General features: G+C 40.2%; 1 protein-coding gene across 1 annotated transcript in view; it reads left to right on the top strand.

Moving 5' to 3' along the window:
• LOC117453336 (voltage-dependent T-type calcium channel subunit alpha-1I-like) overlaps positions 1-18730 on the top strand; it is a 294731-nt gene that overhangs the window by 18585 nt on the left and 257416 nt on the right. Inside the window, 1 exon segment of the mRNA XM_071204189.1 lies at positions 788-921. Within this exon segment, the coding sequence (XP_071060290.1) occupies positions 788-921 (134 nt within the window).

Genomic DNA, 18730 nt, shown 5'->3' with positions numbered 1-18730 from the left:
TATATATATTGCTCGCATAAAATCCCCGGGGTTTTTTGCTTTGTATGCCGAGGGCGGGAGATTCATGTGATTGGTTGTTGGTTGCGTTACTCGCAAAAAATCCCCAAGCTGTCAGACACGCCCACCTCCAAGATTTTCAAGATTTTTGAAAAGCTGCTGTGTGGACGGGGCCGTAAGAGAGAGATACCAGAGCCAGGGTTGGTCGTAAACATCAACACACAGAACAGGTTAAATATCTAGGAGTAAAGACAGAATTATACACCTTCAAAACTCACACATTAAGTCAACATCTTCCAGGTTATAAAGGTAATTGGCCAACATTGCATCACGGATTATGTGTCCATTGACATGTGGGACTCCATCCGCTCATACAACACACACAGGAGTTACTTTGGAGGTGTGGGACCAGGACTGAAACACTGGGGAATGACGATAGCTTTAATGATGGGTGCCTTATGCACACAGCTCACCTGGAGATGTATAACATGTGTTTTTGCTTCTGTAAATGGATAATGTGAAATAAAGACAGTTTTCTTTACAACACAGGCTTAGCGACACGTTAGTGAAGGTGTTGTTGCTTCCTCTCAAGCCTATTCAATTCCCTGAGTGGTGTTAACAAAGTGTGTCTGCTTTTTAGTCACACAAACAACACATGCATCACCAATGGACGAGGAGGACTTCTATAAATCTTAGCAGTGGTGACGAATGTGTTTTTTGTGGCGCCCCAAGCTCCTTTTTTCATATGCTTGACACCTTTCCTCATTGTCTCCCCTTGTCTTCCTGTCAGGCTTTTGACGTCTTTATCTACATCTTCTTCGCTCTGGAGATGGTTATAAAGATGCTCGCTCTGGGGATCTTCGGGCGCCGCTGTTACCTCGGGGACACGTGGAACCGACTGGATTTCTTCATCGTCATGTCAGGGTGAGGACCTCCTCTTCACTTTATAGTATCCCTGCTGAATGAGGAATGACAGAGTGACCAGAGCTTGGGTCTCCAACATACATGTTACTAAACGGAGTGATTTATAGCAGAACATGCAAACAATTTGTAGGAGAAGTTGAAACTCTATCGCGGCACCGTAACCAGTGGCACACTAGGATAAGTGGAATAAGTGTGCAAAATATTAAAATTGTATTTTCGGATCCTGAACGATACCGCTGCCAGAGCGCGTCTCCCCGTTACCTGCAGAAGGAAACCATGCACGCAACGCAGCCCCGCTCTATTTATCTCCAGGTGACTTTCTGCCGCTTGCCAATGCTGGTGTAGTCCTAAACGATAGCTGGGGATTCTGGGTAGTGTAGTGTCTTCTGCCATCCTTTACTCCGAAAAAATATTTGTTTCTCCGAATCGAAGGGGAAAAATACAAAAGCATTGCACACAATTTAAACCAATCAATATTGTGTAATTATCAAGGATAATCTGGTGTTTTTTAGTCGATGAGTAGTGCAGATATCACTGTAAAATCAAACGACAGTAAGAGGAGTACTTACTTCCGGGTGTACAATTCTCCGTTATCCAATGGGAATGGACGCTCTCATTGCCTTTAAGGGCAGCCGACACAAACGAATGCCGTGCTTCCATGAGCGTCAAATCCCGCCGCAGATGGGAATACATTGCAATCAGTTGAAAGCTATTTGCGTCCCTTTATGACGCTGAAGGAGCCTAGGAGCGTCACAACTGGACGCCACGGACACTGACCAAACATCGCTCCTGGACGATTAGGGAGTGAGAGTGTGTTGCTTGCCTCCGTGGTGCTGATCGTTTCACCACGGAGGGAAACACTTCACAAATTTCAGTACCCATACGGAGCCGTACAAATGCCGCAGTTTCAGCGTGGCTGTGTCTGTAGTTGAAAGGCCAGTGGCGATCTGCTCATCTCTCATTGAAATAACATGCTTCACAGGGGCGGACCGGCCATCTGTGTGTTCTGGAGAATCACAGAACGGACGGTCGTCATTATTATTATTATGCCGTTTAAACCAATTATTTAAATGTGTTTAAACGGCATCATGTAAGTTGCGCTGACAGGTGAATGAGGTCCTGCTTCCCCGCAGCGAGCCCCCTCCTGCTGACAGTTCACGATCATCGGCACACTAATCCCAATTATTATTTTTGTACTTCATATCAAAAAAGTTTCCGACCCCTGCTCTATATCTATAACACTCCTAATAATTTAGAACAGAACATTGGAGAAAATGCTGCTCCAAAAACAAGTTCAACAATAATGAAAACAAGGTGTTCTGAATTGAAATAAGTAGGTCTGCCAATAGAACAAGGGAACATGTGCTGGGTAAGATGTCTTGAAATAAGAAGGGATATTTAGATAAATCAGATCTTGTAATTATCTGGAGAACTCATGTTGAACTATATTTGATCGAATCGGGAAATGCTTCGTTACAAAATAAGCCGGAAATGCTCAAAAGTGTTCTGTTTTCTGATGTTACATGTAGCTGGTGAGTTTCTAATCAATCTGTACAATGTGTTTCATTTGAGATACAACTCAACATAAGATTGTTTGACTTAACAAGATGATGCATTGTCTAAAAGCAAGACCTGATATCTCACTGCAGTGTCACTTCTGAAGTGATTGTGTCTCATATCAGGAGTAGAGACATATTCTGACTAGATGTTAGACTAAGATACTGGTTGAGATATCGAGTTTTTGTAGTGAATCAGACCAATGTGTTTTCCTATCCACAAGTTGAATTGTGAGTTCATGTCTGAATGTTTAACTATGATATATCATGGGTATAATTTAAAGGTCAGGCAAATCCCATCCTGACAGTTTGTGGTCCGTTGTGCCACCATGCATGTCCAATTATGTCAGCGTTAAATTATGAAACATGACATGAAATATTAACATGTTGAGAGTCACTGGCTTCCACCTGGGACACGGCTCACAATAACCATCATGTAATTAAGCCGTTCTGTGCCCGCAATGTAATTTAATGAATGAGCTGAAATTAGCCTGTCATAGATTTGGCTCGCACTGTTACTGCTGACTTAACGAGCGGGAGCCAGAACCTTTGGCTGGTGGAATTAATGGAGTTAACCAATTAAGAGTAACATTCAACATCAAGTTTAACATTGTGTGTGTTACATAAGTCTACCAGATGAACCCTTGACTTTATTAACCCCACCCTTTTGCAATGTTCTTTCTGCGTTGTGATTCTAGTCTCATATATTACATCTCAAACAGTCTCTATTCTACTCTCGTGCAGTATTTATAACGCAGTGCATTGATTTGACTTCTTTAAGTCTCCTTTGAACTGGAGTGATGCTCTGCCAGCAACACAAACCCTTCATTAAATAGTCTCATGAGTTGGGATTGGAAACGTCTCTTTGTAAGTAAAGATTTTAAAGGATGTTAATATTTGTTTGTTGGACAGTCTTCAATTTTACTTTTGTAACTTCTTCCAAACACATTAAAGTCACTTCACAACTCTAACGCCTGAACACATTAACTCATTTATTGGGGAGTTTTGGGCTTTCTGCTTCATCTGGACCTTCAAATTCAGAGCAGACTCTGATGAAGTTCCAGCAATTTGCCTTTGTTAAATTATTTTTAAAATGTTTTGGGTGTCACAAATATCTGTGTTACTTGTCGAGGCTGCAACTTTACCTCAGAAATCTAACACGTAACTCTAACAGCTAAAAACAGGACAGAAAGGAAAAGAGATAAGAAAAGCAGCTGCGGCCATTTTATGAAAATAATCTTCAACGCTATAATTTGGGTCCACTCCAAAAATAGTTTTCCCTTTGGCCCTTGCTATGCTAACCATTGCTATGCTAACCCTTGCTATGCTAACCCTCGCCCTTAAACATGAAGTATCACCACCACACATGTTTATGAACATTGGGCCGGTATTTACTCCATAATCCTGCTGAAAGGCATACAAAGAAAACACACAAGAACTGAACTGAAAACATACACGATTTGTGAGTGTGTCCGCCATATGGGACAGCAACGTACGGCAACCCAAGTAGGACATTTGACACAGCGGCGTTTCGCAAACTATAAGAAAACAACTTTAAAAACCTCACAACAGAGACTTCCTGCGGACAGCTGATCAGCATGGTCGCTTGAACAGTGAGCTCCCTTATGCCAACAGAATAAACTCTGCCTAACTCGAAAATTAAAACATATAAAACATCCTGGACAGTTGATAATGAGCGGAGGGTCAACAAAAGCAAGGAATAAGAAAAGCGAGAACCGTCAAGGTAAAGAAAAAACTAACATTAAGAAAGAAAAGGACAGGCTAACGGCAGAAGCTAGCACAGCAATGGCTAAACCACAAGCTAATCTGGACAGCATTGGCAAGCACATCGAAGCCATGCGGAGCGAGCTGAAAACCGACTCGACCATCTTTAAGGAGGACATCGCCACTCAAATAAAAAACGAGCTGACAGAATTCAAAGAAGACATTAATCAGAAACAGCAAAATGATAAAATAGACGCCGTTGTGAATCGCACGGAGCAGTTTGAGCTCTGGAGTACCGAGGCAAAAAGCGATATGCAGGAAATAATAAAAGAACACACGTTTATGATTGAAAAGCTGGATGATTTGGAATCGAGATCCAGACGGAACAATTTGAAAATATACGGCATACCAGAAGATGCAGAGCTGAAAAGTGACACGGTGGCGATGTTTGTGGATAAATGGCTGCGGGACGAGCTGTCAATCGAGACAGATCTCCAGATTCAACGAGCCCACAGAGCCATGGCACCGAAACCCAAATCGGGACAACCTCCGAGGTCGATCATCCTGAACTTTCTGCAGTTCCATGTAAAATAGATGGTCTTGAAGAGGGCTTGGGAAAAGAAAACTGTCAAACTCGGAGACAATAGGATATATTTCGACCACGACTACACCGCAAGGATACTGCTCCAACGCAAGGCATACGCAGGCGTTAAGAAGATCTTGAAGGGAGAAGACATCCGTTTTCAGACACCTCTCCATAAGATGCGTATTCACTGGGCTAATGGAATGAAGACATATAACAGCGCAGAGGAAGCAGCCAGCGATACGCGGGGAAGAGGACATGAAGTAGAAGACACCACCGCTACAAGAGGCTCCGCTGGCCGTGGCGGGCTCAAGTCCACGGGGATCGAGACTTGGACACGCGTCGGAAACAACAGAACCACGCAGACAGGCAAACGGGCGAGAGGACTGCTGCGAGAATTCGAACATTAAGAAAACAACGCAGAATGAAAGTCTTCTTCTTCAGCCTGACGCATAATGGAAAAAGATAAGAATATATCCTTGTAATGTTGTTCAAAAACATTAAGAACTGTTAGTTTTGAAATGAGAAGTGACATGAATACATATTGATATCTGGCATGTTGGCTTAAAAAGGGAATGAAACATAGCTGCCTATGTTATAAGCCTAGTATGGGCAGTTTAACTCAATTTGGGTGTTATCCTACTACTAGCTGGGGGCCCTTCCCGTATGGAAGACTTTCCCCCTCAGAACAAGAGGTGAGTCAACATCTGAGGGTTGGTCACACCTCTATTTGGAGGTCGCCTTTTCTGTCTATAGTTACGTTTAGAAATGTTTTCTTGTTTTCAATGTTGTTAAGTGCCAATAGTTATATAATAATAATTAATAATTCCTTACATTTATTATAGCGCTTTTCCAGTGCTCAAAGCGCTTTACAAATACACACATTACACATATTTTATACATGCAATGGTCACTGTGGACAATACCTACAGGAGCAAGTTCAGGTGAAGTGTCTTGCCCAAGGACACAACTGACTATCACTGTTAACCTGAGTGGGAGACGCTACAAAATGACTGAACCAAAATCAACCTATGACTAACAAACCAGACGGAATTTCCCTTAACGCTAATGGTTTGGGAAACCCGATAAAAAGAGCAAAAATGAGAGCGAAAATCTAAAAAGAAAAGTCACAGATTACTTTCCTACAAGAAACCCACCTTTCACAGACGCAACATGAACAATTAAAACTATTTGGATTCAAAAACACCTTTTACAGCTCCCACTCTAACACACGTAAAAGAGGAGTAGACATTTTAATTTCAAATGCAGTCATTGAGTACCAAAAAGAAATAAAAGATAGAGAGGGACGATATATTATTGTGAAAGGGACAATTGACAAAACTAAAGTAACATTGGTGAACATATATGCACCACCCGAGAGTCATAAGTATTTCTTTGGGGCCTTGCTTGATCTGATAGAAACAGAGGGAATATGTATCAGTGGGGGAGATCTCAATGTTATAATGGTTTTGATCTGGACACAACAAACTGTAAGAGAATTAAAAAACCTATTACAAAGCTGGTGAAAAACACTTGGGACGAAATGGGATTCTTTGATGTATGGAAGGACCTTAACGCAAAAAAAAGGATTTCAGCTATTACTCGGCAGTACACTCAAAATACTCACGGATTGATTACTTTTTTATGCAAAAGGAAAATAGGGATAAAATACAGGACTGTCAAATTGGAGTGGCTGACGTGTCTGATCATTGTGCAATCTACTGGAATATTAAACTGGGGTGCAGACGGAGAGACACATTATGGAGATTGAATAACAAATTGGTTGTTGAACAAATCAAAGATGAAATACAGAAATACTTAGAGGGAAACAATAACGACAACACAGACCCAGCCATATTATGGGATGCATTAAAAGCAGTAATACGAGGAAAATTGATTTCTATTACAAGTAACCTCAAAAAAGTAAAAGAAACTCAATATAATAATCTCACAGCCGACCTGAAACAACTAGAACAAACACATAAAGAAAAAAGTGATAGAAATACACAAACAAATCAAAGAGGTGAGAAACCAAATCAACAACTTACTACATCAGGATTTGGAGATAAAAGCAAGATATCTTAAACAAAATTATTATGAATTAGGCCCCAAAGCTACACAGTTGTTGGCAAGACGTTTACGAAAGCAACAGGCAGCAATCAGTCAACAAACTACATGACCCTAAAACAAGTCAACCTAAATATGAACCCAAAGAAAATATCTTTAGAGATTATTAAAAATATCTTTACATGCAAACGTCTACAACAAATCATATGCGTACAAAGTCATTCCTAGACTCACTGGATCTGCCCTCTGTAGGTACAACGTAATTTCCCTACTATTTGAGAACTCCTTTTATTGGGTTAAATACATTCTTAGGATAAGTGAGAAATTGATTTAACTTCTGTTTGACAAAGCTATCATACTGGATACATAAGAAACTGTAAATGTATACAATCATTTATGGCATTAATAATGAATATCTAATTCTTAACGGTGAATGGTTTTAATTGTATTTAACATTTAAAATGTTGAGGATTAGGGATGTAACGATACCAAAAACTCACGGTACGATAATATCGCAATAAAAAGTCTGCGGTACGATATTTATCGCGATATTGAAAAATAAAGAAAAAATATGTGAATTTTTTTTTTTTTACTTGAATTTTATATATATATATATATGAATTAAATAATAAATCTGATTTGTACAGCATTTTAGTAGATAGTAGTATTTTAAAGTGTCAACAATATAATAATCAGACCCTGCAATAGAATAAATCAAGTTTCACTTTAGTTGTTCAAGTAACTCAACTCTAACTCACTCACTCAGCATCATCAAGGTTATCTTTCAGGAATGTGAGCACGTCCACATTTCCAGGTGGAAGCTGGGATGTTTGGGTGTTTGCAAAACCCCCTGCTGTGGAAACAACTCTCTTGCTTGGTACTGATGTTGCTGGGACAGAGAGATATGCTTTGGCCGTGGGGGACAGCAGTGGGTCAAACTTTGCATCGTCTCTCCACCACTTCAAAAACAATACAGTGTTTGCCAAGAAGGTGAGGCTTATTGACAGAGATATAAATATACTGTTGGTACTTGTCCATGTCTCTAGGTGTGTACATGTAGCCCTGTAAATACATGTCCTTTTGTGTTATCTGTTGTTTAATGTCCTTGTTGTAACCTACTTGCTGCCATGTTGGACAGATCTCCCTTGAAAAAGAGATGGATGATCTCAATGGGACCATCTGGTTGAATAAAGGTCTCACGACGGTATTGAGGCATTTATTTACCGCGATATTCGATATATCGTTACATCCCTAGGATCCATGAAACGCGACATTACATCAAAGATTTTCCATATAAAAGTAGATTTAAAAACAAATCTCTGTTATCAGATAAGTGTTTTTCTTATATGACAATTATTGATAAATCTGAAAGGTCTTTCCCAGCTTTGGAATTTCTCTGCAAGGGCCAGATAACGATGCACTTTTGATTACGAATATCAAATGTCCTATTTGGGTTGCCGTACGTAGCATTCCAATATGGCCGACCAACTTGCCCTTACGCAGTGCAAATGGGGTAGTCACACCCTGCTTAGCAAACGTTACAATACTTTTAGAAATTGCTGTTAAAACAGAACAATATTGGGAACAACTGAGTCACATACATTGTAGTTACAATGAGTAACTTAAAGTGATAAATGAATGAAACTCCATCCAAACGTGTGTCTTCACACACAGATCAGGTGTGTTATCGCCCCAGAATACATTATAGCATCTCATGGCAGCCAAACATCACATCTGCTGACAGCTGATCATTGTAACTGCTGTGACTCTGTCATCAAACATGAATATTACTGAAGTAAATTTAGGAAAATATACAAGCATTTTGACAACTGTAACCTAAGCTTTTAAATTAACAAGCAATTCAACTAGAGAGTAACATATGTAGCTGACAGGAAGAGGAAAAGCAAGACAAGAAAGCAGCAGACATTTCCAAAGCTAGAGCACCATGATTATCTCTTGCACATAAACATTAAAGTAATTGACATGCTTTGATCCAAACAAACAAGTTGTATCATCTCGTTCTTTTAAATAGATGATTACCATGCAGAGACTGACCCCCCCAACATCAGTAAACACATCCCTTTGAAAGACGTTGACACCACCACATTATAGATGATCTAACGTCGCCTGAAGTTTCTTTAAAGACACATTGGAGTGTTTTAAAACGTTATTATTACATGGCTTAGTTGAATACTCGATTCTGATTGGTCAATTCAGAACACGTGACACGTTGTTAATCCAGTAGTGAAGACCGCTGTCAAGGACTTATTGACCGTTGTTAAGGACGCTCACATCTGCAGAAAGAAGTCCAGTCGATTTAACTGTATACAGTTTGGCCTGTATGCAGTTTGCTTTTCAAACCGACAAGACAAGAAAACAGCGGAGAAGTAACGGGCGGAAACCCTCCTTTTCACGCAGCGGTCCAGACATAGACATCAAACGGCGACACATATTCAATGTACAGTTACTTTGGCATTAGGGCAGGGATATCTAGATACTTCCCAAGGTTTGAGATCATGAAGTGTGCTACTTTTAAAGCAAGCAGCGATGTTTTCAAATCTGTAATCAAAAATCTCCGCAAAAACGCTATTGAAGCAGTTCCTGCCGTTGTCATTGTTCAAACAGTAACAACGGACTATTTTTCTTCAAGGATCAATAAGGAGAAAGGAAATGAGGTCAAAAGGCGGAGCGCTGGGCGTCAGATAAATCCCCAGGAGAAGGCAGAGAGGAAGTGAACACTAACAGGAACACGGTATAGCTCTGCAGAGTTCAGGGACTTGTTAGTGGATCAGAAAGTTGGAGAGTGCTGCCGTAAAGTTGTTCCCGTCGCAGTTCCAGCCGTTGGTGAACTTATTTTTTCTTAGCGGAAGAAATACGAGTCAACAAAATAATTTCAATTAATATTGGGAGTCGAGTCGTTAGTTTGTTTAGTGGCCGTGTAATAAGCGGGATAATGTGCAGCGACTTGGTCATTATGGGGAAAGAACACCCTTCAGGCTGATCAGCAATGACGCCTTGCTGCACATTATCCCTTACTTATAAACGTGTGCACAGAACAACAATTACGAGTGGTAAAAAAAAACGTGATAAATATCTATATAATGTTTTGAGAGCTTTTCTGAACATAATTTTGATCAAATGGGCCAAATGTTTACTGTAACGAGCTGTATACCCATAATAACTAAAGAGCAGACAAAGAGCACCTGTCTAGTTATGTGCAAGTTCTTTAATTCAATTCCTGAATATTAATAACCTTAAAAGTTCCACATATTTTGTATTAACCCTCAATAGTTCATTGCTCTTTTTAAATGGAGAGATATTTAAATGTTTTACAAAGTATTCGACCCAACCTTTCCTCTCATAAAAAACTAAATAATAATAAACTTTCCTTGGATCTTTTCACCTTCTACAAAGACAGCCCGAAGGACTCAGCACTTCCTATAACTCAGCTTCCATAAATCAGTGCAATATTAACTACATACAGCAAATGGTCCGTTTGATTTTAAATAGAAAAGTAAGTGAGAAATGACCCCTGTATCTTGATGGAAGGATTAGGGGATTTTATTCAAATTGATTATCACATTTCCAATGGACAGACTTGAATACACCCCGGGTGCAACTTCCTGTCTCTGAAGAACAACATTACCTCCTATGTGATATGCATATTATAATGTTTCGCTGAAATAAAGGAACAACCTTAAAAGTATTTATCACTGTAAATGCTTTTACTTTAACTTCCACTCGCTGATGGTTACCAAAACAGATGATATTGAAAACCAATCTTCATGAAATTCCTCCATTCTCTTTCAACATGATCCCTCCCACAATGCCCTCCTTTACTTTAACAATGCACATTTTAAATATTGCTTCTAAAGAAAATGTTTGCAATTAATATTTATATTTGTAACATCTCAGATGAATTATTAACTGTTTTCCCGGCCATTATCTCCCAGTAGCTTTCCACCGTTTTTAACCGAACTTGCATTTTTCTCTCGTTGACGTTTCCTCATCCTCCTCTCTTTTCTCCCTCAAGGGAAGGAGAGAACACTTCTCCTTCACTTGTTCTTCCCCGGTTTCCCAACATATCACACACATTTCCACGGTCACCAGTGCTTAGTTTCACCCCCGCAGGCCAGAGAGGATACTGCTTTCTCTTAATGTGTTATCTGCCGTGTCCCACTCTGATCCACCAAAGATTTCTTTATTCACCCACCGTTTCCGTTTCCGTTAACCATCAGACACATGTCGCCCCATTGCTCGAAAAACAGCAAACAATTACTCCCCAGTCGCACATCCACCACATGCAGCGTATATAGTGGCAAGGAGGTGTGTGTGTGTGGGAGGGGGGCGTGATAAAACGCTGCACCCCTGGGAACCCGGCGCTACGAACACACTCCGTAGGAGAGGGATTAGGAGCAGCAGGAGTCCCTCACCAGGCTCAACTCTGCACACACTCAGATTGTGTGGAACAATGTGTCAGTGGGGGGGGGGGGGGTGTGTGTGTGTGTGTGTGTGTGTGTGTGTGTGTGTGCAGGTGTCCAACATTAAAGGAACGCTCCCCCAACCACTGAATACCTGTTTGTTAAGCATTTTTAATTACATTTTTAATTAAATGCAAGACTGCATAATAAAGGGGGTGGAGCAGCTAATTTGGTTAAATTATTTATTTCAATGCAAGCAGACGATGTATGGAAACGTTGCTTCTTTTGAATATGTGGCCCTTCAGCTGAAATGCTCCACTCGAGCTCTGTTCCTAAATATCTAGAGACCACCCAAATACTGTGCAAGCTTTTTTGATGACTTTACTGAACTGCTGTCTATAGTGTGTATTGACTTTGACCGTCTAGTCATTGTTGGTGATTTTAACATCCATGTTGACAACCCCCAGGACAGAGGGGCTAAATAACTGTTTTGTGTTCTTGATAGCTATGGACTGACTCAGCATGTGACGGAGCCCACGCACAATAAGGGGCACACTCTGGACTTAATTATCTCAAAGGGTCTGAATATCTCTAGGGTTGTGGTGACTGATGTTGCACTGTCTGACCATTCCTGTGTTTTCTTTGAGAGCTCTATTTCCGTCCAAACAACTGCTAAGAAAGAGGCAACCGCTAGACGTCGCTTTTCTGAAAATGAACAATAAATGTTTGCTCAGATTTTTTCTCCCTCAACTGCTCATGCTAACTTCTCAGTAAATGAGCTAGTAGATCATGAGATAACAAATGTCATGGTGTCATTGGTCCCATTCAATAAAAGGAAGTATCTAGCAAGAAAAAATCTCCATGGAGAAAAACCATGACTGTGAGAACAGCAAACACTGAGTGCAGAAAAGCTGAACGCAGGTGGAGAAAACAAATCTCCAGGTTCACTTGAAAATATATAAAGAGAGACTCTGCTTCTATAATCGGGAAATAAAAAAGGCACGACAATCGTTCTTCTCTGACATCATTATCAAAAATAAAAACAACTTGCGGACCTTGTTTGCTACCGTCGACAGACTAACAAACCCCCCATTGTCAGTGGCCTCATAATTTCTATCCACCAGGGCCTGCAATGACTTTGCCTTCTTCACTGACAAAAACATGCACATTAGACAGGCAGTCAGTGCCTCTGCATCAGGTACAGCCAATGTGTTGTCCCTGTGTCCACCTAAAGCCAATCCAGACACCATGTCACAATTCCGTCTGACAAATGCTAAAGATCTGGAAGACATTATTCAACATCTGAAATCCTCCTCCTGCTGCCTTGACATCATCCCGACAGGATTTTTTCAAAACTGTTTTTCATTGATTGGCCTCAGATATACTACACATAGTAAATAAGTCTCTTCAATCAGGTGTATTTCCACAGGCCCTGAAAGCTGCAATAATTAAACCGCTACTAAAAAAGCATAACCTAGACAAAACCATAATGAATAATTACAGGCCAATATCAAACCTTCTCTTTTTAAGCAAATTGATTGAAAAAGTAATTTCATGTTTTTAACTGACGGTTTTGATGTGTTTCAGTCGGGCTTTCGACCTAACCACAGCACTGAGACTTCACTTGTTAAGGTCTTAAATGACATCCATTTGAACACAGACAGTGGCAGAATATCAGTGTTAGTATTATTAGATCTCAGCACTGCCTTTTATACTGTTGACCACAACATATTGCTTGGGTGGGAATTTCAGCCACAGTTCTAAATTGGTTTGGTTCCTACAAACGTTGTCTCAATAGGCAACTACACATCAGCCCTGATAAATATGTCATTACAGGGTTCCTCAAGGCTCCATCTTAGGACCTTTGCTTTTTAATATCTATATGCTGACATCATTGTTTTTGGAGCAAAGAAAGACCGATTAAAAGTAATCACAGAGCTTCAGTCGAAAGACTACAAAGTAACTCACAAAGCAAGAAATCTGGGTGTAGTGATGGACTCAGACCTGCATTTTAACAGCCACATTACAACAGTTATTAGGTCTGCTTATTATCACCTGAAGAACACATCTAGGATTAAAAAACTAATGGCACAACAGGATTTAGAAAAACCTGGCCATGCTTTTATTTTCAGTAGACTCGACTACTGTAATAGTGCAGCTGATTCAGAACGCTGCTGCTCGAGTCCTCACAAACACTAAAAGAATGGATCACATTAGTCCGGTTCTGAAGTCTTTACACGGGCTTCCAGTCCGCCAAATAATTGATTTGTAAAATACTATTGCTAGTTTTTAAATCACCAAATGGCTTCAGACCGAGGTATATAGACAACCTACTCCATCACCATGAACCATCCAGGAGTCTCAGGTCCTCTGGGTCGGGTCTGCTCTCTGTTCCAAGAATAACCACTAAACATGGAAAAGCAGCGTTTAACTATTATGCACCGACAATCTGGAACAAACTGCCCGAATTGTGCACGTCCGCTGAAACGCTTCCTATTTTCAAATCCAGACTAAAAACATATCTATTTGCCGCTGCTTTTAATTGAGCTGTTCATACTGACACTGCAGTATGCCTGTCATTCATGTATTCAAATTGTATTTTCATGCATTGTGCCTTAAATAGTATTTCATTGGTTTTTCTATTTGTGTTGAGGCTGGTTGACAAAGTGGTGCAGCGATGACATACTTTTGTAGGCATTCAGAGAAGTTAGCATCACAAGGGCTCCCTCAACAAAAATCCAATGGGATGTTTTCATTGGATTTTGGATTATTGCATACAAATAATCTCTGGGTAAAGCAAACGTTTATGATACTCACACGTTTAGTTCAGCAGGATAATCTCCACAACACCCCTTTATGATTTCTGAAGTAAGAAGCTAACATTAGGTTATAAAGGAACTACAGCACCTGACTTCACATGACTTCACGTCACCACCGCTAAGCTAAATGTGGCTAATGTTGGGCTACAAAGTAACTACAGCACGGTCACATGACTTCACGTCACCACCGCTAAGCTAAAGGTGGCTAATGTTGGGCTATAAAGGAACTACAGCACGGTCACATGACTTCACGTCACCACCGCTAAGCTAAAGGCGGCTAATGTTGTGCTATAAAGGAACTACAGCACGGTCACATGACTTCACGTCACCACCGCTAAGCTAAAGGTGGCTAATGTTGGGCTATAAAGGAACTACAGCACGGTCACATGACTTCACGTAACCACCGCTAAGCTAAAGGTGGCTAATGTTGAGCTATAAAGGAACTACAGCATGGTCACATGGCTTCACGTCACCACCGCTAAGCTAAAGGTGGCTAATGTTGAGCTATAAAGGAACTACAGCACGGTCACATGACATCACCTCACCACCGCTAAGCTAAAGGTGGCTAATGTTGGGCTATAAAGGAACTACAGCACGGTCACATGACTTCACGTCACCACCGCTAAGCTAAAGGTGGCTAATGTTGGGCTATAAAGGAACTAGCGGTCACATGACTTCACGTGACCACCGCTAAGCTAAAGGCGGCTAATGTTGGGCTATAAAGGAACTACAGCACGGTCACATGACTTCACGTCTAACCCTGACTTTCACGTCTCCTTATTCATCCTCATACTTTTCTTACGGCTGAGATAAAGCTCCTGTTATCTCCTCCAAACCGGCACCGTATGATGACTGTCTCTCTGTATTCAGATCTACAGCGTGGTGATTATATGTTCAGCTGCTCTGTAATGAAGTTACTTCCAAGAGTGACTCTGATTCTATTTTGTTGGAGCTGTGCCGATGTGTTCCCCTTCAGCAGAGTGGACTGCGAGGGAAAGAAAGGAAAGGTTAACCAAGAGAAGACTGCAGTTCGCCTTCAGTGATTTACTGCTGACACCTGCCACTGCTCAGCATTAGGACAAATGCCTTGCCTGCAGATTGAAGGTTTAGTCGTAGAAACTTCATGGACATTGCACTGGGATAAAGGGATGTCTAAGTTTGGATTAATGTATAACTGGACATAACATAGAATCAATTAAATGCATGCAACACAAATGACTCTCCAGTGGCCAGCTATCTTAAAAAATAAGCAGTTTATAGCTAGACATCTTAGCTAAGATCTAGAGATTTTAACTTTTGAAGAACAGCAAGAAAGACCTCGAATAGTATTTTTACAAGAAGGCTATTATGACCGATATCTTTGTTTACATAATTAACAATACCTACAGAGCATGGTTATGAAGAGGAGAGAAGGCCTTTCCATACAAGTGTAACTTTGTGCAGTCATTTGGACTTCAATACATATATTTATTTAATCGTGAAAATGCTGTTTTTGGAACAGATTTTTTATAGCTTTTGCACATTGAAAAAAATGCATCAGCCAATCATGTTGCGTGAAGTTTGTTACATTGCACTTATGGATTTGAGGATTATACAACAACAACAACACTGAGTCCCCATGACAGCAAACTTTATTGATGACACCTTTCAACCTTGACAAAGGCGTTGAAAACTAGATCCACTCCCTCTCCCCCTCTGACTGATTTGAAATGCCATTTTCTTAATGTCTTTCGTTTTTTGTAAAGCACTTTGAATTGCCTTGTGTTGAACGCTGCTATATAAATAAAGTTGCCTTGCCTCCGTTTGATCAAGTACAATAAAAGCCCATGACATAAACAATTCGAGTATTTAACATTTGTGTGTTGCTTCCATCACGCTCCCAGTGTGTCAAACCCTTAAAAGAGACAAGTGAGGTAAGATAAAGATCCACAAAGTCTACTTGTTACTACCCAAAGGATATCTTCCTAAGTAAGTCCTTGTGTTGCCTAAACCTCACGGAGTAGTTTTGTTGTGTCAATAAAGAACCACTCAAAACAAATTATTGAAACAGCAACCGTCAGCTAACGCTCATGTGATTCGTATAAGACGGTTAGAACAAACACCATCTGTTGTTGTTTCAATCAAAGGACTTGCAGTTGTTGAAGGACTTGTTCAATATAGACTTAGCTGTCTCCTCCTTTTGAAGCCTTTTCCCATCTTTCTCCATCCATTTCTATTACACAAACATTGTTTTGCGATGTCATGTCACATTTAGCACGCGTACAGTGTTTAAAGCCCTAAAAGGAGGTCAAATATGAGAGACACATTCTGCATTGGGCGGGTGGAAGGTAAGAAAGATGTGTCGAACACACACAGGTCTTACTCCCCGTCGACTGGTTGAATTGAATTGAATTGATTTATTTAAAACAAGGGACAGTGTACATTAATCAACATATTAAAAACATGTAAAAGTACTCGAATTAGCCAAAAGGCTAGTTTTCATCGATAGTCCCTTTGCCAGATGGTGATAGACATCCTAAAAGCAATAATAAAAATACCACAACATTGAATACCATTGACTGGTGTTTTTTTTCCATTGCGAAACCAAAAGTCAATGTTATTTATCGTAACCTCACATATTTTTGTCAAAAGCTTCACATATGTGTTTGCCATGACCAAAACCATCTTCTTTTTCTAAGGAAGTACTTGTGCCGAAACCTAACCCGGTAGTTTTGGTGCATCAATCGCCCATTTCACATTAAAACGTTAAAATACCTCTGTAGAAATACGGTCCTATTGCTGGAAACCTGGATGGTTGCCGATGTAGTGCCCTTGTGGTATGTACCAATTTAATTTAGTGTTGTTATTTTTCTTTAATGTAAAGTAAAGTAGTGTATATATGTATTGCTTTTGGCTCTATGTCTTCGTCCTATGTATGTGATTTTTTGTAAGCTGAAAATCAATACAATAAAAAAAGTATTGATAAAAAAAAAAAAAAACGTTAAAATACCAACCGCTAGCAAACAACGTATGTAGTTCAGTTAACGGACTTTCAGTTGTTGAAGCCCGAGTTTCCCCTCTCCATTTCAATTCAACAAACATGGATTCTCATTTGTAACCCTCTGCTAGAGAACTGTCTGAATACCTGGAACCTTGTCCTGCATGCTTGTGTGTGAATAATGTATATTAAAGCTTGTGTGTGTGACATTCTGTCGCCTGGTAGTTGTGCAGAGGCTATCAGTGAGAGCAGACCCAGCTTCACCTCCTCTCAGGATCCATTCCTCCTCTGAGCTCCCTATCTGCATCCAGCACCCAGCACAGAGCAGGTAGAGACGCTGATGTGTTGAGGGAGCATGGCTGACAAACACCAGCAATAACGCAGACGGGACATCAAGGGGTATTAATGTAGAATGTCAGGGCTCTACATTTACATATTTTACGCCCTGAATGCATCACACCCTTTGTCAGACTGTGTCCTCTGCTGCTCAGACTGTTGCTCTGAGGGTTGTGAGCAGCACTGTTCAATGTGCAATCTGCAGAGATGGCAGAAGTACACACATCCTTTACTCAAGTAGAAGTACAGATACTCGTCGTGTTTAAAAATACTCTGGTGAAAGTAGAAGTACTGACTACATTTCTTTCCTCAAGTCAAAGTAAAGAGGCTTTGAAGTGTACTTCAGTAAAAAGTACCCATAGCTAGCAGCTGTTTTAAAGAGTACCTGACCTCCCTTTATATTAATAGAACAATAATGTCATTGTTAGCTAATGAATGTTTCCATGCTGAACAACGGCAACATGACAACGTTTCCATTGGTCCCTCTTCTTTAGAGAAGACCAGGAAGTGATGGATACACGGATCGTGTTCCAACCAATAGGCACGCAGTGACTCTAAAGAATAATGACCACGCACCAACACACATTCAGACTAAAGGAACCAGCTGTTTGGGAAATGAGAGAAGTAGAAAGTTCAGGTATTTGAGTTCAACATGTAAGAAGTAGAAAGTACAGGTATTTGAGTTCAACATGTAAGAAGTAGAAAGTACAGTTATTTGTGTTCAACATGGGAGAAGTAGAAAGTACAGTTATTTGTGTTCAACATGAGAGAAGTAGAAAGTACAGGTATTTGTGTTCAACATGTGAGAAGTAGAAAGTACAGGTATTTGTGTTGAACATGTAAGAAGTAGAAAGTACAGGTATTTGGGTTCAACATGTAAGAAGTAGAAAGTACAGGTATTTGAGTTCAACATGTGAGAAGTAGAAAGTACAGGTATTTGTGTTGAACATGTAAGAAGTAGAAAGTACAGGTATTTGTGTTCAACATGTAAGAAGTAGAAAGTACAGGTATTTGGGTTCAACATGTAAGAAGTATAAAGTACAGGTATTTGTGTTCAACATGGGAGAAGTAGAAAGTACAGTTATTTGTGTTCAACATGTAAGAAGTAGAAAGTACAGGTATTTGAGTTCAACATGAGAGAAGTAGAAAGTACAGGTATTTGAGTTCAACATGTAAGAAGTAGAAAGTACAGGTATTTGAGTTCAACATGTAAGAAGTAGAAAGTACAGGTATTTGAGTTCAACATGTGAGAAGTAGAAAGTACAGGTATTTGAGTTCAACATGTGAGAAGTAGAAAGTACAGGTATTTGTGTTCAACATGTGAG

The sequence above is a fragment of the Pseudochaenichthys georgianus genome, chromosome 1, assembly GCF_902827115.2.
Source record: "Pseudochaenichthys georgianus chromosome 1, fPseGeo1.2, whole genome shotgun sequence".
NCBI lineage: Eukaryota > Metazoa > Chordata > Actinopteri > Perciformes > Channichthyidae > Pseudochaenichthys > Pseudochaenichthys georgianus.
Note: the sequence above shows the minus strand (reverse complement) of the source record. Positions and strands in the feature narration are given on the sequence as shown.